Below are 27,946 nucleotides of genomic sequence, written 5' to 3' on the forward strand. Positions count from 1 at the left end.
GTATACAGTACTTAACATCTAAATAGGTAGTGCCAAAATGCACTAAAACTACTTCATTCCAGATTTTAAAATACTCTAAAAGAACAGCGATTCTAAACCTTTTCTATGAAGTTGTATAGCAACTACGATTTTGATAAAACGTGAACGAATACTAAACCAAATAGTAGACATTGACAGTAATATAAATACCTAATGCCTGACATCAAGCGTTCTTGACCCCTGCCTCTTTAGGTGTTTATACGGAAACTTTCTCTATTTATTGTAAACTACAGAATATTGTACATATTATTTACAAATTATGATATGACAGTCGCTAAAACGATTTGTGGATAACTTGAATGGAAATATTTTTTTTATTAGATTTGGAGCGTATAGTTGAAAAATGTGACTTACTGAACGTGGCCTATTTAAATAACATCTTAAAATGAGTGTACTGTGCTATAAAGAACCATTTTTCCTTCTGTCCAACGCTATATGGAATGGAATATAAGTAACTATGTAGTTGCTCCCCCAATCAGTCACTATCTGACACCAAAAAGGATTGAAAAGACAGGCGGACATACGTTTCAGCACTTTACTATATTTTTTGTGGGGGTAGTGTGCGTATAACTACAACTCATTTCCTTTGAGATCTTTCCCGTCGTTTTTCTGGTACATTATTGACGGGCCGTACAAAGCTGTACATCTCACAAAAGCACAAAAATCCCACCCGCGTCGGGCTTTGTACGGATCTTATTGACAGCGAAGGTTCTGAAGCCTTTGCGAAATAGAATACTTTCAACATAATTAGAGATACTAGTTCAACAATGCTTTATAGTTCAATCGAAATGTTTTTGATAGATCTGTGTATTGTATCTTTATATTTATAGTATAATTTAACCTCCACTCTTGACGTAACTGATACGCATTTTCTTGTAATGAATGAAAAAACAGTAGGAAATGAACTCTTGGAAAGATAAAACATATTAATATGTGTGAGACTATGAGTATTGAATGTGGGATTATTCTAGATTACCTTACATATGATATAGGTAACTTAGTATAACAATTGTAATATCAAATCAATATGCACAGGCACAGGCACATCTGAAGAATGTTTGAGAACTCTGAGAGAAGAAATATGTGTAAAAAAATGTCCTATAATATTTTATAATACATAAAAGCACTATGCTATCTCCATTCCTCCCGCAACGGACGCCAACGTCTGTATTTTCAAACAAACCATTGTCACGGTGAACCTCGACGTAGAATCGCGATACGTCTATCGGCTTCTATTTTTATCGTTATTTTATCGCCTGTCTGTGACATGACAGTGACTTCAAAGGGAATTGTTTATCGAGCTTCGCAGTTCAAGTGGGTGGGGCTTTGTTTTGTATGAAATTTATTTGTTTTTGTATGGACAATGCTTCTAAAGAACTTGCAACAAATGGCATACGATTTTAGATAATCGCTGGCTAAATAGGAGCAACGAATTCATTCGATCGATCAAATACTGTTAATGGATTGCAAATCGCTTCCGATTATTGGTGACGTTGCAAAGGGGTCATCCATTAATTACGTCACACGTTTAGGGGGAGGGAGGGGGTCAAGAAAATGTGACATATTGTGACATGGGGGAGGGGGGAGGAACAAACTTTGTGACGTCACTTTAACTTCATCAGTAACCGAAATTTTTTTTAAATTATTTTATTCGCTGTACATTTAAATAACAAGTTTTTAAAACGATAATCGTTTTTATTCTTTTAATTTTCTTTCCTAAGCAGTTTTGGGTTATAAAATTACTAATATTTATATCGTCAAAAATATTTTGATAAAATATTAATAATACTTAGGTACTTACTTAATTCGATTTGGCGATTTCGTAGAAAAAATGTGACGTCACACTAGGGGGGAGGGGTTTGCCAAATGTGACCAAATGTGACAAGGGGGGGGGAGGGGTCAAAAAACCTAGAAATTCGTGTGACGTAATTAATGGATGACCCCAAAGGCCATTTTTTTACATTGGCGGGTTTAAACTGTTTTTCTTTTTTAAGGTTCCGTACCAAAAGGGTAAAAATGGGACCCTATGTGTCTATATCTCATGGACCGTGACATACAGTTGAAATTTTCACAGATGATGTATTTCTGTTGTCGCTATAACAACAAATACTAAAAAGTACGGAACCCTCGGTGGGCGACCCCGACTCGCACTTGTCCGGTTTTATTAATCACATTGAATTTCAGGAATCGGTTGTAGACAGCTGATTCACGTTTGGTAGAGAATTTTTTTTTTAGATTATTGTTTGACATGTTAGGCAAGAATTAGCACGTTAACAGTATGTGTTTGTAATAATAAATATATTTCATCTATGATAAATGATAATTAAGGAGTTTACAATCTTTAATTAACCATGTAAACTTGGGTAGTAAATTTTCTTTACCCTAGTGTTACGAACAGAGTTGAAGTAAGTATCTTAACACTGTAACATTTCTCAACTGGTATAAATGCTAAAAGTCTAGACCGAGAATTGCATAAGTAACAAACCGCTAATTAAATCAGTCACAGTGACTCAATAGGATGTAACCAACCCGCATCCGCGAGTCGTGTGTCTGAATTAACTTTAAAATCGTTGAACGAAAGCTATGATTCAACTCTGACACGGATAGTGAAGAATGGGTTAAGTACGCGTAGTCAGTAGTCACAGTGAGTGAGTCAAGAGTTCAAATTTTTCCTTTTGAGGTACAGAACCCTAAGGGGCCCACTGATTAACAGTCCGCCGGACGGTGTCGGCCTGTCAGTTAGAACAAAATTTTGACAGTTCCGAACAACTGACAGGCCGATAACGTCCGGCGGACTGTTAATCAGTGGGGCCCTTAAAAACGAGCAGTACGGATATGATGGTCGTTCTTGTCTACGTGACAGCGTGATAAAACGGTATCCGTCACTTTCATTCGCGCTCTGTTAAAAAGTGACGGATATTGTGTCACGTGGATAAAGCCGTTCATAATAAGCCTGCTGGACACGCAAGTGAGAGGACAATACAAATTTAGCCTAGATTGACTTCGTTTACTGTTTGTCCGCCGCTAAGAAGTAGAATTTGTATATATAGATACCTATTACTGTATATAATCTGTAACATTCGGTGATGTTCTGTCGAAAATATAATTTTCTGAACAAAGTCAATAGTAGTCGGCAGTTAAATAGAAGTGCCAAATCCAAGGAAACAAGAATGGACTGTGAGCGAAGTGCGCGCTGGTGAGCTGGTGAGGAATCTAAAAGCGATAATCGATGGCAAAACTTTTGTGATCAAAATATTTGACATCTATCTTGAACGACTGTACAGAAAACCAAACAGCTTATCTAATCACGGATATTTTAATATCCCCATCTGCATCCGCGGATGTAAAAACCCCTGACCTGATATAGTTCCACTAAGACATCAAACTGAAGGCCGCTCTCCGGAAGAGCAGTTTTGCAGTAGTGCATCAAAGGAATAAATGGATTTCAACACAGATTACTGGTCTACTTCTACTAGATGGAGCACTAATCTTGTGGTTACTACGCATTAGTGCTCCGTAATAACTTGTCATGAGAACTCAAAAAATACAAATCGAATACCTTTAAATGAGCAATTCTTGTTTATTTATATATTATTTCGGAGATCTCGGAAACCTGACGATTTCGATGAAATTTGCTATATGGGGGTTTTCGGGGGCGATAAATCGATCTAGCTCACAGATATTACTGTGTAAACGTTTTCCATGAAAACGCTTCCCTATGCGAAGTTTGTAGGAAGTAGTCCGTAATTTAAGCACAGTCGAGCGATCCGCCTAATGCACTACGAACGATTACCTAAAGAGAATTAATTAAACTGCTGAAGACGGCGGACTACAAAGGTTTGCTAATGAACATTCTTCTTATTCAGAAGTTATCTTTATTCTGGCTCTGTATTTCTAGTGGTGGGATATTTGTAACTTAGAATTGTTCGACGATACTTTATTTGTACCGCTATCTTCTTTATTTTTTGAAACCGTCATTTCCTTTTGAGCATTAGAAGTAAATATAATCAATTTACTGTAATGAATGGACGCGTTCACTCGATATGGAAGAAATTATCCCGGTTATTGCACTAATTTCGTCCAGATACATGGCAAAAAAACCGCACTGAATAGTTGTGCTTGTGCAAACAGCAACAGCAACGGTTGTCTATTGTTTGTCCGAAAATTATATAAAATAATACTCATATGCCCGAATTTTATTTGCCCGAATTTCATTTGCCCGAATTGTTTGTTTACCATAAAAATGATGTGACATACTCTTTGTTTACCCGATTATTAGATTCCAGAACGTACGAGTGCCATACGTGTTGTTGTCCATATTATTAATTGTAATAATATTATTTAATAGAATATTTAAACCTCACCTAACCCACTTTTCCAGTAGTATTTCTTTTCTGTAAGGGTCGCAGTTCAAACCTAACCTAACCCATTTTTCTGATAGCATTTCTTTTCTGTAAGGGTCGCAGTTTAAACCTAACCTAACCTACTTTTCTAGTAGCATTTATTTTCTGTGTGGGGTGCAGTTCAAACCTAACCTAACCCACTTTTCCAATAGCATTTCTTTTCTGTAAGGGTCGCAGTTCAAACCTAACCTAACCCATTTTTCTAGTAGCATTCGGTTTCTGTAAGGGTCGCAGTTCAAACCTAACCTAACCCACTTTTCCAGTAGCATTACTTTTCTGTAAGGGTCGCAGTTCAAACCTAACCTAACCCATTTTTCTAGTAGCATTTGGTTTCTGTAAAAAAATTATATTATGGCTAGGGATAATTATGGCTTACAATGATGATGACAAATGATATTATTGAAATTGATTTTATGGGAAACAAAGTTTCTGGCACGTGACTAATATAGTAAACAATAAGTATTGCATATGTAATTATGGGAAACAATATAATGGCTGTTGACTATTATGGCAAATGAAATTATGGCAAATGAAATTCTGGCAAGTGGGTGTATACCAACAGCAACATATCTAACTGGACCGATGTGGACCTTATTATAAAAGGCATAAGGTCCACCGATGTACAGTTAACAGTGTGGGCGATGGTGCATATAATACATGTGCCAGCGTAAAAAAGACTACAATAAAGAGGCATTAACACTTAGTTGGTTTTACATGGACCCTACTCTTCTTCCAGATCATGACCTCTGGCTGGACAACGACGTACCACTTCGGCTGCGTGCTCCCCGACTACTCCCTCAACCCTGAACCGCTAAGGATGCTCCGGTTCCTATGGTGGACCATCATACTGAAGCTCTTGGAGTTGCTGGAGACGGTGTTCTTCCTGATGAGGAAGAAGGACGGACAGGCGTCGTTCTTGCATGTCTACCATCATTGCAGCACGCTCACTATTATTTGGGCGGGGACCAAGTATGTTGGAGGTAAGTAAAATAATGAGAGGTGACGGAGAGATAGACCAAGAAAAGTCTGTGCAAGTGTTATTTTTTACGTCATAATTTCATATAAGTTTGACGTTTAATATGACACTTGCCCTGCGTGGGCTATCAAAATCGCTGCAAACTTTTCTTAGTTTAACTCTATAGGATTTAACCAATAGCATTGGAGTGTAAAAACCGACCAAGTGCGTTATCCAAACTGGAGTTGCCGTAACATTACTGGAGTTTATAAACATCCAAACCAGAGATTATTAATGTTACGAAAAGATAAACTGGATTGAGAGACAAACTTGTCCTTCTCGTTTGAACGCTGTTACTCCCAACCCCTCCTACCCTCGTCGTTTTAGCCCTTTCACGGATTGCATTCTAAAAAAGCCCGAGGTGTGCTTTGTAAGACAATTTTAACAAAAGCCACTGCTATCTTATCTTTCTCTGTGGAAAATACGTAAACATTCCGACTAATTGTCAAACTCTTCCATTTTGAACTATACTCAAAATGACTCGGACTACTTACTTCAAAGAAAATGAAGACTATGGAAGAGTAATTCAGTAATCTTACACAATCTCTGACATTTACAATCATATGACTCAATACAAGTTTACTACAACATTAACGGCCGGGTATTTCATAGCCGAATTCAGTTCTACTGCTTTTACGGCCGCCTGTAACTCCAAGTTAACTGTTAAACGATTCCACTGAATGTATGCTCTGAGTATAGCCGTCTTGTTCCTCCTTATAAAGTATACGTACTCGTAATTGAAGTATTTTTTTCGCATTAAATATCTGTTACCTATACTCTCAGAGAGCGCAAGATCGCCACACCACACATTACTTAATGCAATTTTACATAAAATACTACGCTGCGAGCGGTAGTACACAGTTGCATCCTATATAGTAGAAGAGCCGGCCGCAAATTTTCTAACCGACTTGATACCACGATGAAATGCACAATGGTTTCCCATAAAAGTGATGCTAAGTCCGAATTCGATAGTCTGCCACGGCGGAACTTGCCGAAAGTACGAAAAAGAAGGCCACTTCCGGTGCGAAAAAAGGGGGCTGATTTAACCCATCTGATACCGAAATAATAGTTATGGCAGCAGTTAGAAATTTACATGTAGACACAGAAAAGCGAAGTCTGCCAGTATTTTTTTTGCCGGAAGTGCTTGGCAGACGCTCTCAAAGGTGGCCACCAGGACCCCTAATTTAACCCATCTGATACCACCATGAAACCAATTCCAGTCGGTAGGTATGAACCCTCATGTCAGGAATATATAAGTCTGCCAAGGCTTTTCCTGCCGAAACACCTTGGCAGACGTGATTATGTGAGCAAGGTAACCATCGGTTACCCTACACTAACCCATCTGATACCACCATGAAACCAATTCCAGTCGGTAGGTATGAACCCCCATTTTAGGAATATATAAGTCTGCCAAGGTTTTTCCTGCCGAAACACCTTGGCAGACGAGATTATAAGCAAGATGACCATCGGTTACCGTACACTAACCCATCTGATACCACCATGAAACCAATTCCAGTCGGTAGGTATGAACCCTCATGTCAGGAATATATAAGTCTGCCAAGGCTTTTCCTGCCGAAACACCTTGGCAGACGTGATTATGTGAGCACGGTAACCATCGGTTACCCTACACTAACCCATCTGATACCACCATGAAACCAATTCCAGTCGGTAGGTATGAACCCCCATTTTAGGAATATGTAAATCTGCCAAGGTTTTTCCTGCCGAAACACCTTGGCAGACGAGATCACGCTAAGATAATTTATTTATTAGTAATTTTACTCCTACTATTTAAAAAAAGTACTTTTATTTACTCAATTTTACTTAAATACAAGACACGCTAGTAAAAAGTGGCAACATTTTCTTACCTTTTTGGTCTTGAATTATTTGGAGTTTATGATCCAAAATTGTCTTAAATATCTTCGTTCAGGTGTGACTATTATTGCAATGTCATAGTTCATTCACATAAACACAAATCATAACATGACTTCACAAAATACACAAAGATTACCAGGCACCTTGGTTCCTTAACATATAAGTGTCGCAGTGTCAAATATATGTATACATTTCTCGCCTTATTGCAATGGCACAACGTTCAAAATCGTACGTCTGTGACGTCGACCGTGCATAATGGAACAAGCCCTACGCCTAGTAACCTCAACGCCATATTTGCCCTATTAAACGCTGGGCATACCCACTGTAGGCAAATATTTGTATACAGGCAACAGTTTCACTTGTAGCTGTAGAGGTGGGAAATAATAGTCAATGCTAGTTATTTACTATGCGCGTTACAGGTGTTTCAAGTTGAACAACGACAAATTTTAAGTTCGAATGTTGTATGCTTCCAAAAGTTCTTAAGGAATTCATGCCCATAGATAGATAGCTATACTCTATTTTGTACGCCGATAGACAAAGCATGAAGGATAACTTTGTACAGTAACATATCTGTATTACTTTACCCATGTTTGACAAATAAATTATTTTTACAGTGGCTACTTTAATTCTCTATCCGATATTTTTCATAAAATCAGAGATGCAAATTTAGTCCGCTTAGTAGGAAAAAATAACAAAATAAAAGTGATCTGAATATTTATGTAGGTATTTAACCATGGTTTTTCAATGTGCTATATACAAGGGCTGTTGTAGTATTAAATAGTATTAGTAGAAGAGCCGGCCGCAAATTTTCTAACCGACTTGATACCACGATGAAATGCACAATGGTTTCCCATAAAAGTGATGCTAAGTCCGAATTCGATAGTCTGCCACGGCGGAACTTGCCGAAAGTACGAAAAAGAAGGCCACTTCCGGTGCGAAAAAAGGCGGCTGATTTAACCCATCTGATACCGAAATAATAGTTATGGCAGCAGTTAGAAATTTACATGTAGGCACAGAAAAGCGAAATCTGCCAGTATTTTGTTTGCCGGAAGTGCTTGGCAGACGCTCTCAAAGGTGGCCACCAGGACCCCTAATTTAACCCATCTGATACCACCATGAAACCAATTCCAGTCGGTAGGTATGAACCCTCATGTCAGGAATATATAAGTCTGCCAAGGCTTTTCCTGCCGAAACACCTTGGCAGACGAGATTATGTGAGCAAGGTAACCATCGGTTACCCTACACTAACCCATCTGATACCACCATGAAACCAATTCCAGTCGGTAGGTATAAACCCCCATTTTAGGAATATATAAGTCTGCCATGGTTTTTCCTGCCGAAACACCTTGGCAGACGAGATTTTAAGCAAGATGACCATCGGTTACCGTACACTAACCCATCTGATACCACGATGAAACCAATTCCAGTCGGTAGGTATGAACCCTCATTTCAGGAATATAGAAGTCTGCCAGGGCTTTTCCTGCCGAAACACCTTGGCAGACGAGATTATAAGCAAGATGACCATCGGTTACCGTACACTAACCCATCTGATACCACGATGAAACCAATTCCAGTCGGTAGGTATGAACCCTCATTTCAGGAATATAGAAGTCTGCCAGGGCTTTTCCTGCCGAAACACCTTGGCAGACGAGATTATGTTAGCAAGGTGTACATCAGTTACCCTACATAGTGGCGAGGAAGAAACAAACCGTTGATATGTATAGGTGTGTCCTACGTGAGCGATGTAGACGCGAAGCGGCGCGGCGCGGCGCGGCGCGGCGCGATGCGGCGCGGCGCGGCGCGATGCGACGGCCTTGTCCGACTAGGGAGCCAGTGTTGCCAACTTGGCATAAATGATGCCAGATCTGGCATATTTTCACTCGGTTTGGCACCAAAATTTTCCATTTAGCATCTGGCATATTTTTTAGCATAATTTAGTCTGAGCCAAGTTTGCACCAACTTGGCAGCAACAATTTGCGCCATCGCCTTATGTGGTTCATATTTTCACATGAATTTTGACTGTCGTGGGCGGATGGACGTCGACGGACTATATATGTTTTTTTATGGCAAATAAATTTAGTTAAATTGACCTCTGATTTTTTCGTGGATTGACATACTTATTTGAGTTCCGTTTTGCAGATTTGATGAGACAATTTAATCAGGTTGGGTGAAAATTGTCCCATCTGGACTGGCCTCACTGATCTTGTAGGTACTTACATAAATTTAGCCAAATCTCTGTTTTGCTATTTAGCTGGGATGGGACAGCAGCCGGCATTTTAGTCCTAGCAGAGCGCTTACCACGAACGTTGATAACGAGAATTTAGAGCAACTACCTCTTAATGCGTAATTAGATTATAGTTGCTGGAAATTTTAAATTTTCGATGATCGCGGTTATACGCCTGAAACGGAGAAGCTTTTTGCTCGCATTTTGAGCTCACTTGGTCAATAATAAGGCTGGCCACTGACGCACGGAATTTTCCGAATGAAATGACAGGTGCAAACGAGACATGTATAGTTATGTGTATAGCGACGTCCCGTTCACACCTGACCGTCCGGGAAACTGAATGAAAATTCCGTGCGTCTGCCTGCGGCCAGCCTATATTGCCAAACAACAGCAGACTTGCCTCGTAACCGTCGTAACAATAGTCTGTCAAGCCATTTCCATTAGTAAACAAAATTCCTATAGAAAAATGGAATTTCGCGCCTTTTTCTACTGACAAAGTACGGTGTTTTTTACTGAATATTTTTAGACACCATATTATTTTTAAGTGTCTATTTTCAAGTGACATTTTAGCATTTTTTTTAGCATATTTCCAAAAACTTTAGCATAATTTTGGCATAATGTAGACATTAGTCTAGCATTTTTACAAAATCCGAGTTGGCAACACTGTAGGGAGCGTCAGTAGGCCAGTGTTGCCAACTTGGCATAATTGATGCCAGATCTGGCATATTTTCACTCGCTTTGGCACCAAAATTTTCCATTTAGCATCTGGCATATTTTTTAGCATAATTTAGTCTAAGCCAAGTTTGCACCAACTTGGCAGCAACAATATGCGCCATCGCCTTATGCGGTTCATATTTTCATATTAATTTTGACTTTTGTGGGCGGATGGCCGTCGACGGACTATATATGTATAATTATTTATAAATGGCAAATAAATTCCGTTAAATTGACCTGATTTTTTCGTGGATTGACATATTTGAGTTTTGAGAGACAATTTAATCAGGTTGGGCGAAAATTGTCCCATCTGGACTGGCCTTCACTGATCTTGTAGGTACTTACATAAATTTACCCAAATCTATGTTTTGCTATTTGCTGGCATGGGACAGCAGTCGGCATTTTAGTCCTAGCAGAGGGCCTGCTCCGAACGTCGATAACGAAAATTTCGAGCAACTACCTCTTTTACTCTAATTAAGGCGTAATTAGATTGACAGAGATAGTTGCTGGAAATTTTCGATTTTTGATGTTCGCGGTTATACGCCTGAAACAGAGAAGCTTTGCTCGCATTTTGAGCTCACTAGGTCAATAATAAGGCTGGCCACAGACGCACGGAATTTTCCTTACGGAATGACAGGTGCAAACGAGACATGAGACGTTCACACCTGACCGTCCGGAAACCGAATGAAAATTCTGCGGCCAGCCTATATTGCCAAACAACAGCAGACTCGTAACCGTCGTAACTACAGTCTGTGAAGCCATTTCCGTCAGTAATCAAAAGCGGCAAATTTAAAAAAAAGTAGGCACGAAAAATTATCAGCCCATAGAAAATTTCAATTTCGCGCCTTTTTCTACTGACAAAATACGGTGTTTTTTACTGAATATTTTTAGATACAGTATTATTTTAAGTGTCTATTTTCAAGTGACATTTGAGCATTTTTTTTAGCATATTTCAAAAAATTTGGCATAATTTTGGCATAATCTAGACATTAGTCTAGCATTTTTACAAAATCCGAGTTGGCAACACTGTAGGGAGCGTCAGTAGGCCAGTGTTGCCAACTTGGCATAATTGATGCCAGATCTGGCATATTTTCACCCGTAACTTAAGCACAGTTCGCTAAATTTAACGCTGACGTGGGGGTCTTATCCATTGCTAAATAAAATTCGTTGCACCAACTATAAAATAACAAATAACTATTATAGATGGTCAAGCAAATCTTTTTAGTAGAAAAAGGCGCGAAATTCAAATTTTCTGAGACGATATCCCTTCGCGCCTACATTTTTCAAATTTGCCGCCTTTTTCTACTGACAAGATCTGCTTGACCAACTATATAATAGACAATCATGTTGCCGTATTATGGCTCCTCTACACGATGCGCCAATGTCGGCCAATCCAAGGGACGTAGCTATGCGGTAGAATGAGATAGCAATATCACTTGCTCCCTCTAACGCATAAATGCGTCCCTTGGATTGGCCGACGTTGGCCCATCGTGTAGAGGAGCCATTATGAACGCAATCCTTCCAATTTTTTTTTGAGGGATATATTTATTTATATAGCAACCCAGTCATAAATGCCAAAGTAAGTTGTCAACTTGTCGAAATTCTCAACAACCGACAACGAGATAAGTTTGTAGGCGCGAACTAAACTTTCTGTGCAGATTTTAAATCAACAATTCCTGAATGTTTATCTTAAAAACAATGTAAATCATCTGTAAAGATGCACAAGGGCTAATGTTGATGATGATCACGGGCTTCACGCTTCGAACAACACCGGCTTCTGACAAGGCTTCACGGCACTTTAAAGCGAAATTTCTGACGATTATTTAAAGTCCAAGTACTTTCCAAGCTATAGCCACACTGAAGAAGGCAGTTGGCAACCTGAAGACCAAGAAGCTGGGTTGGTTAGAGTAGGGCTACCTCGTTTCACGCAAAATAGGCACCGTAGATGTCGATTTGCGGAAAATGTCCAGCAAAACTAACTAAGCTATAGCCGGAATCAGACAACGAGCTACATGGCTGGTAAGTTATCTTGTTTGTTTAATACTTATCACTTACTACTTCGCCATGCCTTTAGCTTTATTTACCTTTGAGCTGTGAACTGGCTCTGAAGCAAAATTCATATCCTTTCTGTTTCTGCAGCATTTTTTCTTTCTCACCCAGGCAGTTCAGGCTCAATTTGCAATAACATTTCTGACATAATTGTGCATACCTAACTAGTAGTATAACATTCAGGTTACTTTTGTACTTTAATTTAAAGCTGCTTGTTCTAAGCATTTTCTACCTAGGCGAAGAGAAACACAAAATATTTTTACATAATAATAACATGATGTTGCTTTCTTTTCAGGATTGATTTTAATACAAGATGAAAGGAATGTACAAGTGAATCAACTCAAGAATATGAATGTCAAATGCATATAGGCAGAATTAAATTTTAGTTGTTTAAAGTAAATGGAAGAAACTTATTGTATAATTAAAAATAAAGTATTATAAATATTATCTTATTTTCATTTTTGATAATAAAATATGTTTCTAAGTACCTTATCTAACTTTATTTATCTCACACTGGTATAAGTATTCTCTTTAGACTGCAAATTGACTAATGAAGGTAAGAGATTATCCGGAGAGCTTATTTCAATAACCAATTTATATCAAAATCATAAGTATTTATATTTTGTATCATAGCATATATTTAATGTAATTATTTCCTTTCTTTCTTGGGTGGAGACAAATAATCTATATAAACATTGGTTATTGTGAAGTTTCATAGCATAGTAAGTACAGGTCTACCACTTATGTCATATTGTTGGTTAGGAAGTTGCATGGTGATTTTCTAGCAGAAGACAGTTTTGAGACTGAAACTAGTATAAGCTACTTTATTTATCTTAGGTTAGGGTTATATAATATGAATATAAAAGTAAAATACAAAAAACACTTACTTACAAAACAATAAAAAATACATACATATAAAAACCCTAACCTAGGGTGCCGCCGGCAGCGGGGCAAGGCCCAAGCTGCCGGTGGTCAGGGCTGCAGAGAGAGGAACTGGACTGTCTTGGGGTGAAGATAAATTATCTATGTAAACATGCATGGCCTATTGCTATTGCAGTTTCTGACATGAGGATGGTAAACTAAATAAAATAAATATTTTTTTTTTCTTTTTTAACAATTATGGCCTGGAAATAAAATAAATATAACAAAGGGGTTTTTCTTGTGACTGTACTCATTGAAGTAGGTTAGGTTTTTTAGTGTTTAAGGAATTGTATAGACAAGTGAAAAATATGGGTGCATACATCTTACTCAAAAATATGTCCCTAAAGCTCTTTTATTAGCATATTAAGAACTTTGGAATATTCCTGAATAAGATGTACACATACACACCCATATTTTTACACTATAGTACAGTCAATGTCAAAGATATGTTTACACTTTTGCACCTTGCTCTTTTGTAATACTTAAGGCAAAAAATGTAAACATATCTTTGACGTCGACTGTACATATATCTACATGGCCTGGGTTACATAGGTAGATAATTATGTTACAGTGTATTTTATTCATTTGATTTATATGTAACTTACAAGTCATATTCTATTTAATTTGTAAGTAAGTAAGTAGACATGCTTGTAGTGTGTAGATAGGGAAATTGTTTGCCTAGGTCAAACCTACCAACCTACTCAACTTATCTCATGTATATTCCATATTTCTAGAAATAAGATTGATACCTGCCTCCGCACTTCCGCAGTCAAACTATGTAGTTTTGTGGGCTTAATTGCTACATCTAACTGTTTATTGTTATTCTTATAAATAAAATAATAAGATCATGACTATAAGTAAGTATTAGCTATTGTAAGATCTTAACCCTCTGGTATATTTTGCAATAGACTACAACCATTGTACACTGTAGATGTCTTTCATTTAGAAGCAGCACATGATTAAAACCCCACTACTTTTGTAATGAAATGATTTAGGTATTAGTAATATTGGGTAAAGTCTTAGTATGAAACAAGTTGTTTTAAAATTTGTTTCATGTATTCAGATGTACTTGCAGAGAGTATAGTTATTGTTTCATAGGCTTATGAATAACATATGTTGTAAAAGCAAATAAAACACAAATAAGTAGGTATGAACTGAAACATTATACTTAATCATTTTTGCATCACACATTTTTCTAACCTATTTGGCCGCACTAAGTCTGTAGTTGTCCCAATACTCTTCACACTGAAATACTTGATTTAATATTTCGCACCTTGTTTTATGTATGTTCTGAATTAGGTAGTTCGCTTTTGTTGCGGGTTCCGATTTTGAGAGGTCAACTTTGGGACCATCGTTCACGATTCGTGCCCGAATATAGTTGTCATCTTGCTGTTTTCGATTAGTTCACCAGTGTTTCCAAAGGATTTATCATTTGTATCTTGATTCCAATAAACAGAGAGCCAATTTTAATGACCATTCTGCAGACAAGTAAGTATTGTTCATTACATGCCCTTGGGTTACAATATCTTATGGGACGTATTTGTTAAGCTGCGATAGCATCAATCTGGTCTTATCTTCAACTGAAACTCAATTCTGTTCGCGATTTAGACTTAATAAAAGCACGTTTCTTTTAATATCTGAATAAATTAAGGTATTCATGAAACACAAGTCACACATTTTTGCGTTTAGAAACTTCCACATTATTATAAAGCCGGTAATTCTATATACGCCACGCCTCTAGCCGCGTCATATTCGCGTCTAAAAATCAAATGGATTGATCGCGCCCGTTCCGCGCCGCGCCGCGCCGCCGCCGCGCCGCTTCGCCATCGCGTCAAATTCGCTCACCTAGGACACTTCCATATGCAACAACGGTTTGTTTTCTCCGTGCCGCGTCTCGCCGCGCCGCCGCCGCGCCGCGCCGCGCCGCGCCGCCCGACATTCGCGTGCAAATCGCGCCGCGCCGCGTTGGCAACGAGATCGCTTACGTAGGACACTTCTATGGGTATCAAAGGATTGATTTAGCCGCGCCGCGCCGCGCCGCGCCGCGTTCGCGCGTTGTTCGCCTACGTAAGACGTAGCGTTAGGGTTGACACAACTTGACGTCCCTTTGCGTGCACGCCCAAGTAGCATGGAAGTGTCGGCAACATCAATATAGCAGCCAATTAAGAACTTAGAGTGATTTAAGGGACGTATAAGAGTGTCAGAAAAGATTTAAGCTGTATAAAAGGTACTTTACAGACATTATACAGCTCAAGCTGTATAAAATCATTATAAAGGATTCTGCGGAAGCATGGGGTGCTTTATCAGAATATAAAAAATCTACTATAAAACTAAAAGTGTTGTGAGAGACTACAAGCTAATTCTATCGTAAAAGCTGTATACAGGCTGTATTGTAGTAACACTTGGCACTTTTAGCTGTACAAAAGTATCTGTCAACTCCGTTTTAAATATTAAGTGTTGTGAAACACTACAAGCTAATTTTATCGTAAAAGCTGTATACAGGCTGTATTGTAGTATCACTTGGCTCTTGTAGCTGTACAAATGTATCTGTCAACCCCGTTTTAAAGCTATTTCTTATGGCGTAATCTTACTCTCCTATAAGAATAGTAGTTGTATAACTTCTGTCTGTAAGGGTATTATAAAACCAAATGAATAAATGGCAGCTATAGTACAGCTTTTTTCTGTATTACTGATAGAGTCGCTTATAACAATCTTTTGGCGTAATTTTACACTCGTATAAGTATAGTAGTGTAATGATTTCTGAAAATAAGTGTATTATAAAACTAAAGGAATATATGACAGTTACAGTACAGGTTTTTTATATGTTATACGGATCTCTAAAGAGAATTATAACTTATGTACGGAGAACCGAAATACAGCCAAACGAATACAAATATTCTATTATAAAGCTGTTTTAATTACAAAAGCTGTAAAAGACACTCCATTTATTACACAGCACAGCTACTAAGATTATAATGCTCTCCAACTATCCTGTAGGCTGTTTAAAAATTGTCGCCATTTTACAATAATAAAAAAAACGTATTTGTAAATATAATTAAAGAAATACTTGCAAATATTTAGCAGACTAACGCCGTGTTATGATTACCAGCTAAAATAAATTGTTTAGCCTTAGAATGAATATTTATAAATATTTTTAATACTCTAACCTTAAAAACAAACAGTAACTTTACCGATTTTTGATATTTTCCTTATGGTTTCTCTTTGTTATTTTGCAGGCGCGTAAATATTTTGCCAGAAAAGATACACAGGTTCACAATAAATAATAATCCGCACTTACCAATAATGTAATATTCCATTCAAGTCCTGTATAATATTTACTTTTACTTTTACCATCCACTATAACACTTTATTGTCGCCATTACTATATTACGAATGAACAAGATTAAGACATTTTAGTTTCTTAAATGATTATTATTCTCTTGTAATTCTTTCTTATAACTCATTTAAAACTTATATTCTTATATCGTACTTATAAGAGATTATCTGTAGTGTTAAGGTTTCCTGTTACACCGAAATATAGCTGTAATGCAGCTATTATGCAGCTTATGTATTGCTTATACAGCTACTCTACAGCTCTAATAACGCCAAAGGCTGTATAATTTGGGCCCTTTTTTTTACTTATAAGGGCTGTATAAGCGCTTATACAGCCTTTGTACAGCCTAACTGTACAGCTTATAGTATACAAATAAACTTTAATACAGCTTATATACAGCTTGCAATGCTACTTGGGCGACCACAGATAAGATAATGGCTTGAATGTTGACAACCCTAAATAGCCGAAAGGGATAGTGCCATATATTAGAAAGGGGCAGCATGATTCGACCCTGAACCGTTGTCAAACCTCGGTTTTGTAAGAAGTTTCCTTTCTGTACGGTAGTACTATTATTTATTCTGTGCCTGAAGACCACTTACGCTATTTGGCGCATGCGTGGTGAAACTCGTGTGAGATGCGCACCAATCACCATTGACTATGATCCTGAGATATAAATCTCAAGATATGTTATACACGCTCCAAAGTTGAAGCACTCACCTTGTGACAAATTGTACAAGTTGCCTTTAGTCGCGCCCAGGCGAGCGAGAAATGTACACGTGCTAGCGAGCTCCCGCATACCGAAAGAGAAAGTGACAGGCTTATGTGACGAAGACTTGTTGTTAAAAAAAATTCTCATCCTATTCATCTTACACTTAGCATGACCAAGATGAATAGAATGAGAAAAATAATCAAAAATTGTTATTTCTTCGTATGTACAGAAATAAATATGGAAGAATTTTTTTGTGCGACTTACGTATGAGTATAACCTCTATCTATAGTTATATAATATCATTGCAAGACGATCGTCAAGTTCGTATCATAACCTATTCAAAACGATAAACACTAGAGCCGACCTCCTAGAATCTAATGGGATTGGCACCGGCATGCCGTTTTTGCTTTCTGCCCGGCTCAATGTGATTTCCTCCCTCCGCGCTTCGACAATAACCACCCCCACACCCCTCCCCCTAAGCACTCGTAATCAACGATTGCCATTAATTTAAATGGAGTTCTTACAGCTAGCATGGTACGAGTACACAGACTTCAATGTTACTTATACGAAATATTCAATTTGAATTTTCACTAAGAGACAGGGTAATTTTATGTGGCAAACGCAGTGGAAACCTCGAGGGCTTCACTCCGTCGTCATCACAAGGATATACCTAATCATTATAATTTCACAACATCACCTTATTATGTTATAATGTGTAAACCCGACGAAATCGCGTGTGTCGGATGGTGATTTTCATAAAACCAGTGTTGCACGCGACGTAAGAGGTAATGGCCTGGTAATGGCTTATAACGTAGCTTCATCGTAAATAGGTTTCGTGACAGTTTTGGGCGGTGATGGCACTTGCTATAATATTGACTATCTTTTGGTAGGATCCGTAGGATTGATAGAGCAGTATTGTATCTTTTATTAAAAAGTAAAATATGAAATATTGAAGAATTTCTAATTTCACTTTTCTTTCTCTACAGAGTGCTTGATTCAAACAAGCCTGACCATTAATATATGAGATCATGCGCAATGTTGCGGAATTTCATTGGAACTAATTTCTTACACTGGCAATAATTTTAATGATAGGTTGTCACTGTTGTCAGTGTCATTGTGGCGGTTTACTTGAATAATACTTAAGTGTTGAATATTAAATAATAAATTACAAAAAATGCCCAAAACTATACACAATCAAGAGCGAAACATTGTAAATAATGTAAATAATAAACTGCTGGAAAAGAACCTAACTATTTCGCTACGAAACATTTCCAAATTAACATCAGAGCTGACAGGTAAACAAATCAAAATGTCATTATAGTCTGGTTATTACGACTTGGTTATTGTAGTGTTATGTTATACATAAGGGGTCATCCATTAATTACGTCACACGAATTTCTAGGTTTTTTGACCCCTCCCCCCCCCTTGTCACATTTGGTCACATTTGGCAAACCCCTCCCCCCTAGTGTGACGTCACATTTTTTCTACGAAATCGCCAAATCGAATTAAGTAAGTACCTAAGTATTATTAATATTTTATCAAAATATTTTTGACGATATAAATATTAGTAATTTTATAACCCAAAACTGCTTAGGAAAGAAAATTAAAAGAATAAAAACGATTATCGTTTTAAAAACTTGTTATTTAAATGTACAGCGAATAAAATAATTTAAAAAAAATTTCGGTTACTGATGAAGTTAAAGTGACGTCACAAAGTTTGTTCCTCCCCCCTCCCCCATGTCACAATATGTCACATTTTCTTGACCCCCTCCCTCCCCCTAAACGTGTGACGTAATTAATGGATGACCCCTAAGCGAGGAAATACTTAAGTACAGTAACAAAGATGTGTTTGAAAAATATTTACTATGGGCAAAGATATACATAACATAGATTTTCATTTTTAGTTTTAATCTTGTGTCGATAGATGGCAATAAATTTACAGTGACTACAAAATTTACTTGTTGAGATTTAAAATTGCCGCATAAATGTACATACTCTAAATTAATTACTGAATTGATCGCTAGATGTCTCTTTTTAAAATGCAAACTAGCTAACGGTATGTTTTCTAAAAACAATGGAGTCAAACAGTTTCCATGGTCAAGTCAGTAACCAAAAGTAAAGTGACAGTGATACAGTGAAGTATAGTAGTAAAAGTAACAGTGCTTAGTGATAGGAAAGTGAACTTTAAAGTGCAGTGTTTAAGTGCGGATTTACAACAGCCAGGTGCGAACATTTGGTCCTTCGAGCCGGATCAGGCTGTGACGCGAGTGATAGTGCAGTGCAAAGTGGACTCTATCGGATTGCACTAAGGACTATAATTGAGTAAGATCGTTCCGTTTATTTGAACTTGTAAAATTTTCCGCGATATTTGGGACTTAGAATATTTCGTAGTGTTCTGAACATAGTCTAATTTTCGAGTATCCGAGACTTAGAAAATTTTCATAGAATTTAGAACATAGAAAAATTCTGTGATTAAAAGACTTTGAATATTTTTCACTAACTTGTGTCTTAGAAGTTTGGAACTTAGAAAATTCTTGGAATTTGGACTCAGTCAAAATGGAAGCCTTATTCGTAGTACAAGCGGATAACTTACATCTTCTTCAGAAAACGGCTACAAACTTCAAGAAGTGTCCCAAGGCGAGACTTACCAAGTCATACTTGCAAGTCAGAGTGGAGAATTTAGACAAACTTTGGGAAGTTTTTCAAAACACTCACCGAGAGATAGTGAAGATGGCGACAACAGAACAACGAAATAGTCACGAATATTTTACGCAAGAGATATACGACAATGGAGAAGAGTTGTATATAGACACCAAAGCGGAGATACTTGCGAAATTAGAAGGAGAGCAAACGAGTCATACATCAGGAACGGAGAAGCAATCCATCAGACCACAGAGCCAGGAAGTTAAGCTACCTAAGATTAATATACCACAGTTCAATGGAAATTACAATGATTGGGGGACTTTCAAGGATCTCTACACATCTCTCATTCATAATCAGAGTTCATTGAGCCCAGTGCAGAAATTGCACTATTTGAAGAGTAGTCTTAGTGGCGAAGCTGAACAACTGCTGAAGCACATTCAAATTACTGAGAAAAATTATGAAGTAGCATGGAATACCTTACACAACAGATACAATAACAAGAGGATTATGGTTAACTCAATTTTGAATAGATTTTTGGGTCAAAAGAAACTGAGCGTTGAATCTGCCAAAGGTGTCAAAGAATTGCTGGATATTTCTACAGAATGTCTGAACAGCTTGAAGAACAATGACATTAGTATCGATAACTGGGATCCAATCATAATACATCTATTGGTGCACAAGTTAGATACGGAGTCACACAAGCACTGGGAAGAGGATCTGAAGTCATCTGTGGAAGACTTGCCGACATTGGAACAATTCAGCAAATTTTTGGAGGGAAGATTTAGAGTTTTGGAGATGGTTCAAACTGCGCACCCAAAAGAGAAGCCTCAAGTTAGAGCCAAGACGTTCCATGCAACTGCTACGCCTAGCAGTACCACAGACTCCAACCATCAATGCGGTTTCTGTAATGAAGATCATTTCATCTACAACTGCAAGGAGTTTGCTAAATTGGATCCCGAGCAACGATCCAAGGAGGTTCAAACAAGGAGTCTTTGCTTCAACTGTCTACGGCCTGGACATAGCGTGAGATTTTGCAAGCGTAATACTTCATGCCTGCGTTGTAAGAGAAAGCATCACACACTATTGCACGTTACGAAACCTAACACTGTATCACTCGTAGAAAAACCAGAGAAAGAAAACAAAGAGCAAGCTACACCAACAATCAACATAGTATCTCACTGTGCCTCTCAGAGACGGGTTACTCTTTTAGCTACAGCACTAGTGAATATTATGACAAACAGAGGAGCACAAGTAGTTCGAGCATTCATAGATCCATGTTCGGAAGAGTCATTTATATCAGAGGAGACAGTTAACAAACTACAACTCAAACGAACAAGGGTGGAGGGTCAAGTGACAGGTGTTGCGAAGATGTCGACTCCAATCAAGCACGCGGCGGAAATACAAATAGTATCGAGAATCAACGAGAGCTACAAGCTAAACTGCACCGCCTACGTGACAAAAGAAGTTACTGACATAATGCCTGTTACGAAGATCAATAAAGAACAATGGACTCAACTACATGGCTTGGAGTTAGCTGATCCTACATACTACAATCCTGGAGAGATAGATTTGTTACTTGGTGTGCATGTCTATACAGACATTTTAATGAGTGGAGTCATCAAGGGCAAACCAGGATCACCGATAGCGCAACAGACGTTATTCGGATGGATAATTTCGGGCGGAGCACCCGGTGAAGAGCACGGGAAGAATGGAAGAATTGTTAGCATGCATTTGAGTGTGAGCCTAGACAACATGCTGCAAAGATTTTGGGAATCGGAGACGCTAGATAATGAGAGCAAAGACACTCTGACACCTATAGAGAAAAGAGCTGAAGAGATTTATGAGAAAACACTAGCGAGAGATGAGGATGGAAGATTCATTGTTGGACTACCATTCGTACGAGATACACCGATTGTTCCCGAAAATTCCCGTTCAATTGCTGTCAAAAGACTTGAATGTCTAGAGAGGAAGTTAGCACACAACAGCAAATTGAAAACTGAGTACGATAACGTGATTAAAGAGTACCTTACCTTGAAACACATGGAACCGGTAGGCAAGCCTGAGAAAGATGAGAAAACAGTCTACCTTCCACATCATGCTGTGGTTCGCGAGGATCGGGAGACCACGAAAGTGAGAGTAGTTTTTGACGCATCCTGTAAAGGATCTAATGGAGTATCTCTCAATGATGAACTACTGGTTGGACCGACTCTGCTAGAAGAGCTAAGAGATGTCATCATGAGATGGAGACAAAACAAGATATGTTTTGTGGCAGACATCGTAAAGATGTATCGACAGATCAAGGTTCGAGAAGCAGACACTGACTATCAGAGAATTTTGTACAGATTTGATCCAAAAGAAGAGATTCAAGATTTCAGAATGCTAACCGTAACATTTGGCACAGCATCAGCACCATATTTGGCAATAAGGACACTAAAACAGCTGGCCAAAGAAGAGAAAGACGCATTCCCTAGAGCATCTGAAATTATAGACAGAGACTTTTACATGGACGATGTACTTACAGGATTCGATGATGTGAAGTCAGCATTAGAAGCACACGAAGAGCTGAACAAAGTAATGAGCAAATGTGGATTTGAGTTACAAAAGTGGGCTTCTAACAGCAGAGAATTTTTGTCGGCCATACAACCTGAAAAGAGAGAGAGTTCAAACACTGTAGACATGAGTAGAAAGAGCCAAATAAAGACACTCGGAATAATTTGGAATATCGATGAAGACAAACTCAAAGCTACACAAAAGGAAACCAATACTGAAAAACCTGTTACAAAGAGAAATGTACTCGGACAGATCGCTTCACTTTTCGATCCGTTGGGTTGGTTAGCACCAGCAATCATGAAGGCAAAGATGTTCATGCAGAAGCTATGGTTGGAAAAGCTAGATTGGGATGAGGAACTACCCACAGATCTAAAAGAAGAATGGATCCAGTACCAAGAAGACTTACCCGCGTTATCAGCGATACAGATTGATCGTTGGACTGGTTCTAGTAAAAATTCAGCGATCGAGTTACATGGATTTTCTGACGCATGCCAGACAGGATATGCAGCAGTCGTGTACCTTCGAGTTGTACCCAAAGATGGGTCACTATGTCAAGTGTCTTTAATTACTGCAAAAACCAAAGTTGCACCAGTTGTTAAACCATTGTCTTTGCCACGACTTGAACTATGCGGAGCATCGCTACTTAGCAAACTCATGAAACACGTGATGAGAGTTCTAAATATCGAGTTGCAACAAACCTATGCGTGGGTAGACTCCAAAGTGGTTTTAGCCTGGATAAAAGGAGATCCTAACAGATGGACACCCTATGTCAAGAATAGAGTGATTGACATAAGGAGCAATTTAGACACACACTGGTTATATGTCAATACCAAGGATAACCCAGCAGATCCAGCTTCCAGAGGTCTGTCACCCAGCAAGCTGAAACAAAATCAGTTATGGTTCAATGGTCCGGAATTCTTACATGAACCTGAATTCACCATACCCGTCGACTCCATACCTGAAACAGAATTAGAGAAACGCTTGTTAGTAAAATGTAAGACAACAACCATAGAAACAGACTCTGAAAAGCTTACCTTACTGAAGAAATACTCGTCACTGCAAAAACTTCTGGACGTGATTTCGTATTGTAGAAGATGGCTGAAGATCCTGAAAAGAGAAAAGAATATTAGTAAACATATAACCTGTGAAGAAAAAGATGAAGCACTTACCTTGTGTTTAAAGATGTCCCAAGAGATAGAATTTCCTGAAGAGATTGATCACCTGAAAAGTGGAAAAACTATTAAGAAAAGCAGTCGTCTACTGCAATTCACACCTTATCTGGATGATAAAGGTCTTTTGAGATTAGGAGGAAGACTGAAACACGCAGAGTTGAGTATGGATCAAAAGCATCCTATTATTATAACTAAAAACAACGTATTGTTACCTGTTTTGTTGGAAGATTCTCACAAAAACACTCTTCATGGAGGGCCGCATCTCATGACACCATATTTGAGAAGCAAATACTGGATTATTAAAGGAGGTTCTTCAATAAGGCAGTTTTACAAGAAGTGTATAACGTGTGCAAGATACAATGCGAAAACAAATACTCAGTTGATGGGAAACTTACCGGTAGTTCGAGTGAAGCCTTCCCGCCCTTTCCTTATCAGCGGTGTTGACTTTGCCGGTCCCATCACATGCAGAATGAGTAAAGGTCGAGGAGCTAAGACATACAAGGCATATATTGCTTTATTTGTGTGTATGTCTACCAAAGCCATACATTTGGAACTAGTCAGCGATATGACCACAGAAGCGTTTATCGCTGCTTTCAAAAGATTTGTGTCTAGGCGTGGTCATTGCAAGGAACTCTGGAGTGATCATGGTACAACATTCGTTGCAGCTGAAAAAGAACTATTGAAGATGTGGCAACAAGGTCGCAACGAAATCCCAGAAGACTTACTCAAAAGTTTAGACGACAGAGGAACTCGTTGGAGATATATTCCCCCTGGAGCACCAAACTTTGGAGGACTATGGGAGGCCGGTGTAAAATCGACGAAATATCATCTGAAAAGAATAATGCAAGACGCAACCCTGACGTTCGAAGAATTTTATACGGTCCTTTCGCAAGTTGAAGCGTGTCTTAACTCACGTCCATTGGCTCCATTAGGCGATGATTTAGATTATTTGACACCTGGACATTTTCTGGTCGGCGAACCCTTGATTTGCTTACCAGATCGCAGTAATGAGCAGAGTAACATATCCAGCTTATCGAGATGGCAGTTGACCCAACGAATGCTACGAGATTTTTGGGTTAAATGGCAAAGCGAATACCTTTCTCGTTTGCAATTGCGTCCAAAATGGAATACACCTAAGAAGGATTTAGAAATTGGAGAACTGGTATTGATCAAAGATGGAAGATTTCCACCAGCTAATTGGAGAGTAGGTAGAGTACTTAAGAAGTACCCTGGCACTGATGGATTGACTCGTATGTATGATATTCGCACAGCTTTCGGGATCACACAACGGCCGATTACCAAGCTGTGTCGACTTCCTAACTAGTAATCAAGGAATACTTCCTTGGCGGCGGAGGATGTTGAGATTTAAAATTGCCGCATAAATGTACATACTCTAAATTAATTACTGAATTGATCGCTAGATGTCTCTTTTTAAAATGCAAACTAGCTAACGGTATGTTTTCTAAAAACAATGGAGTCAAACAGTTTCCATGGTCAAGTCAGTAACCAAAAGTAAAGTGACAGTGATACAGTGAAGTATAGTAGTAAAAGTAACAGTGCTTAGCACTGACTTAATATTAGAAATAGACACACAGAGCGGAACAAAAATGTCAACAAAATGTGGATCAGAATGACATTAGCTGCAAATTTGCATTGATGATAAAAACGCTTACGTAAATTTTGAGTCAAGATAAATGTTTTGTACGAAAAAGAACTTACTGTCGTAAGCATTAAGTGTCAAATTTGTAAACATTATTACCAGCACTGTTAAAACTTTAAGTCCGATGGCACTAAACGTAACTTCACCTTTGTATTTACGTCAAACAACGTCAAACGAGAATAATGAACGAATGGAGTCCCTTTGGTACATTTTAATAGGTATTACTGTACAGAAAAACCGAAGTAATAAATGAAACAAATTTAATTTGATCGGGAGTTCAAATAAAATTAATTCATGGTAACAACCCGTGTAAGTTATCATAAAATAAATTTATAAATTTATTATATTTTCCTTGAAATAAATTCAACTTATTAAATAACTGTGTATTTTAGATCTACATAATACTCTTCGCACTTTCGTTCTTTGCAATATAGTGCACGGGGACATTCAGGTCGCTACTGGTACTGATTGGTTATGGTCTTTATCAAAAAAATCCTGTGGTTGTCACTGTGTTCAGACAGGTTTAACATTTACAGTTAGTCGATGTAAGCCCTTATTGGTCGTGTATATGTCGGAAACAGGGAAATGCGCCGAACACACAAGTGCCGTTTTGCCTTGTTTAAAACTGCATCACCCCTATCTCTTGCTATAATAGCAGTCCACTCTGCACGTCGCATAGGTTTTCTTGGAAATCTTGAATTTAAACATAATATTATATCTTACGAATTCCATATAAAAATAAAAAAGTATTGGCCTCACATCGACTCATTATATTTTTGTTCCTTTACATCCCTTCTTTGGTACTAACAAAATAATTTATTCAAAATCATGAAATTACCACCAGATTACATAAATTATGTAATGCTATCCAAAGAACTAACCGAAAGAAATACATTCCATGCTTTTTCCTCGTTTTATCATTGTTGTTTTTGCATATTTTTACGACCATTTTACGACATTGTTGACAACTTCACATTTGAGCGGTCCATACAAGACTAAACGAAAAAGTAACGCGTGATCTGTTTTAACGTTACTTTTGCGGGGCCATTTTTTGCGGCTGATTGGGTATCCAGTTCTTATTCTATATCAATGGTGCTTAGTGATAGGAAAGTGAACTTTAAAGTGCAGTGTTTAAGTGCGGATTTACAACAGCCAGGTGCGAACATTACTCAATGACAATAACTCTCTATACACTCTATTCTCTTTGCTATGGGCTTTGGAGACGATCAATTTTATTCATTGACAATGTAGCAGACCCTATGTAAGGTAATTTTGACCTATGTGTGACGCGTAAGAAAATACATGAATTTTATACGGTAAAAACCGACAATAAAAAAATGTGAACACCGAATATTTGGATACTGATTATGATTAGAGTGAGTAAAAGTATGTAAGTCAAAATAACGAGTTGCCAATCCACATTGTTCAGACTATACTGAACTGTTGCCAAATGAGAATAATAGCGCCCTCTTGACAATGATCATATATTCCTGGTCAAGCTTTAATTGTAAGCGTTTACTTTGTAGATTACATTAAATCTTGAATAGAAAAAAAAAAGGTTTCACTGCAAATCATGTGCTTAGATCTGTGACTCTTATGTCGAAGTATATCTGACGCTTGGGTCGTGGCCGTGGTCTAGGCTGTGCCGATATGGATGACATTTGACCCAACATTGCACCGATAGCTACAACCTGACTCTATATCTACTCTGATGAGACTATCGTAAAAAGTACACATGTTCCGCTAGCGTGACCTCATTCGCGTGACTTTATAGAGACACATTACGTCGATGTCTATGTCAGCGCGGTAAAATCTTCGCCGTGCCGTGACCGTGACGGATGCGATAATGTAGCCGCACGGTGGACTGAAAATGGACTTATACTTTAGCCCTTGTAAGAAATAAATGTAATAGTTTTCGATAGAAATAAAATCTCGTGAGATTTGCCTATGTAATCAGTATCAGTACACATAATAAAACAAAGTCAAAGTCGTCTGTCTGCCTGTATGTTAGCGATAAACTCAAAATATACTGAACGGATGTTCATGCGGTTTTAAACTATCAATATAGTGATTCTTGAGGTTCAGGTGCATAAATCGTTAAGGTTTTATGTAAATTGTTTGAATATGACGATGTTTGCTAATGCTGTCGGAACTTAGAGCATTTAGTAACTGGAGATGCCTTGGCTGTTACTACCCGTGATAAGCCGTGGCGGGTAGCTAATAGTGGGCCCTCCGGCCGTTTTGGCAACCAAGTTTCGCAACCAGTTGTTGAAAAAGAATTAATAATCTTGTTACGCAACTAGTTGCCCAAGAAGAAAATATATTCCTGTTTTACATCCAGTTGCCAATGAAGAATAGGTCTCTGACACTTAGAACGTAGAAATATTTTAAATCAATATTTCCGAGAACATTTCCTACTTACCGAGAGTTGACGGAGCCCCGCTATGCGGGGCTCCTATTTCTGGGCGGTTTGCCCTTCGGGCATCTGAAGCTACCTAACGAACCTAACCTACCTACCTATTGAATTAGTTTAGTGTGACGTCCGTGAAAATAGTACACTTTGGGGGAAAAAGCCTAGGTAAGTAGGTAGGTTAGGTTCGTAGCTTCAGATGCCCGAAGGGCAAACCGCCCAGAAATAGAG

The 27,946-nt window shown here is 38.2% G+C and overlaps 3 protein-coding genes across 3 annotated transcripts in view; 2 read left to right on the forward strand and 1 right to left on the reverse strand.

Annotated features, from left to right (window-relative positions):
* The window catches only part of LOC134798110 (oxysterol-binding protein-related protein 9-like), a 69,221-nt gene that overhangs the window by 26,190 nt on the left and 15,085 nt on the right, over positions 1 to 27,946 (reverse strand). The gene's annotated exons all lie outside the window — the stretch shown is intronic.
* Positions 1 to 27,946, forward strand: part of LOC134797976 (very long chain fatty acid elongase 7-like) — a 55,040-nt gene that overhangs the window by 13,316 nt on the left and 13,778 nt on the right. Inside the window, exon 3 of the mRNA XM_063770312.1 lies at positions 5,179 to 5,422. Coding sequence (XP_063626382.1) covers positions 5,179 to 5,422 — 244 coding nt within the window. The remainder of the gene's footprint in view (positions 1 to 5,178; positions 5,423 to 27,946) is intronic.
* Positions 22,678 to 26,470, forward strand: LOC134797975 (uncharacterized). Its single transcript, XM_063770311.1, has 2 exons — positions 22,678 to 25,195; positions 26,406 to 26,470. The coding sequence occupies exon 1, from the start codon at positions 22,771 to 22,773 to the stop codon at positions 24,967 to 24,969; it is 2,199 nt and encodes a 732-aa protein (XP_063626381.1). The 5' UTR covers positions 22,678 to 22,770; the 3' UTR covers positions 24,970 to 25,195; positions 26,406 to 26,470.

Source organism: Cydia splendana, chromosome 16 (genome assembly GCF_910591565.1).
Source record: "Cydia splendana chromosome 16, ilCydSple1.2, whole genome shotgun sequence".
Taxonomy (NCBI): Eukaryota; Metazoa; Arthropoda; class Insecta; order Lepidoptera; family Tortricidae; genus Cydia; species Cydia splendana.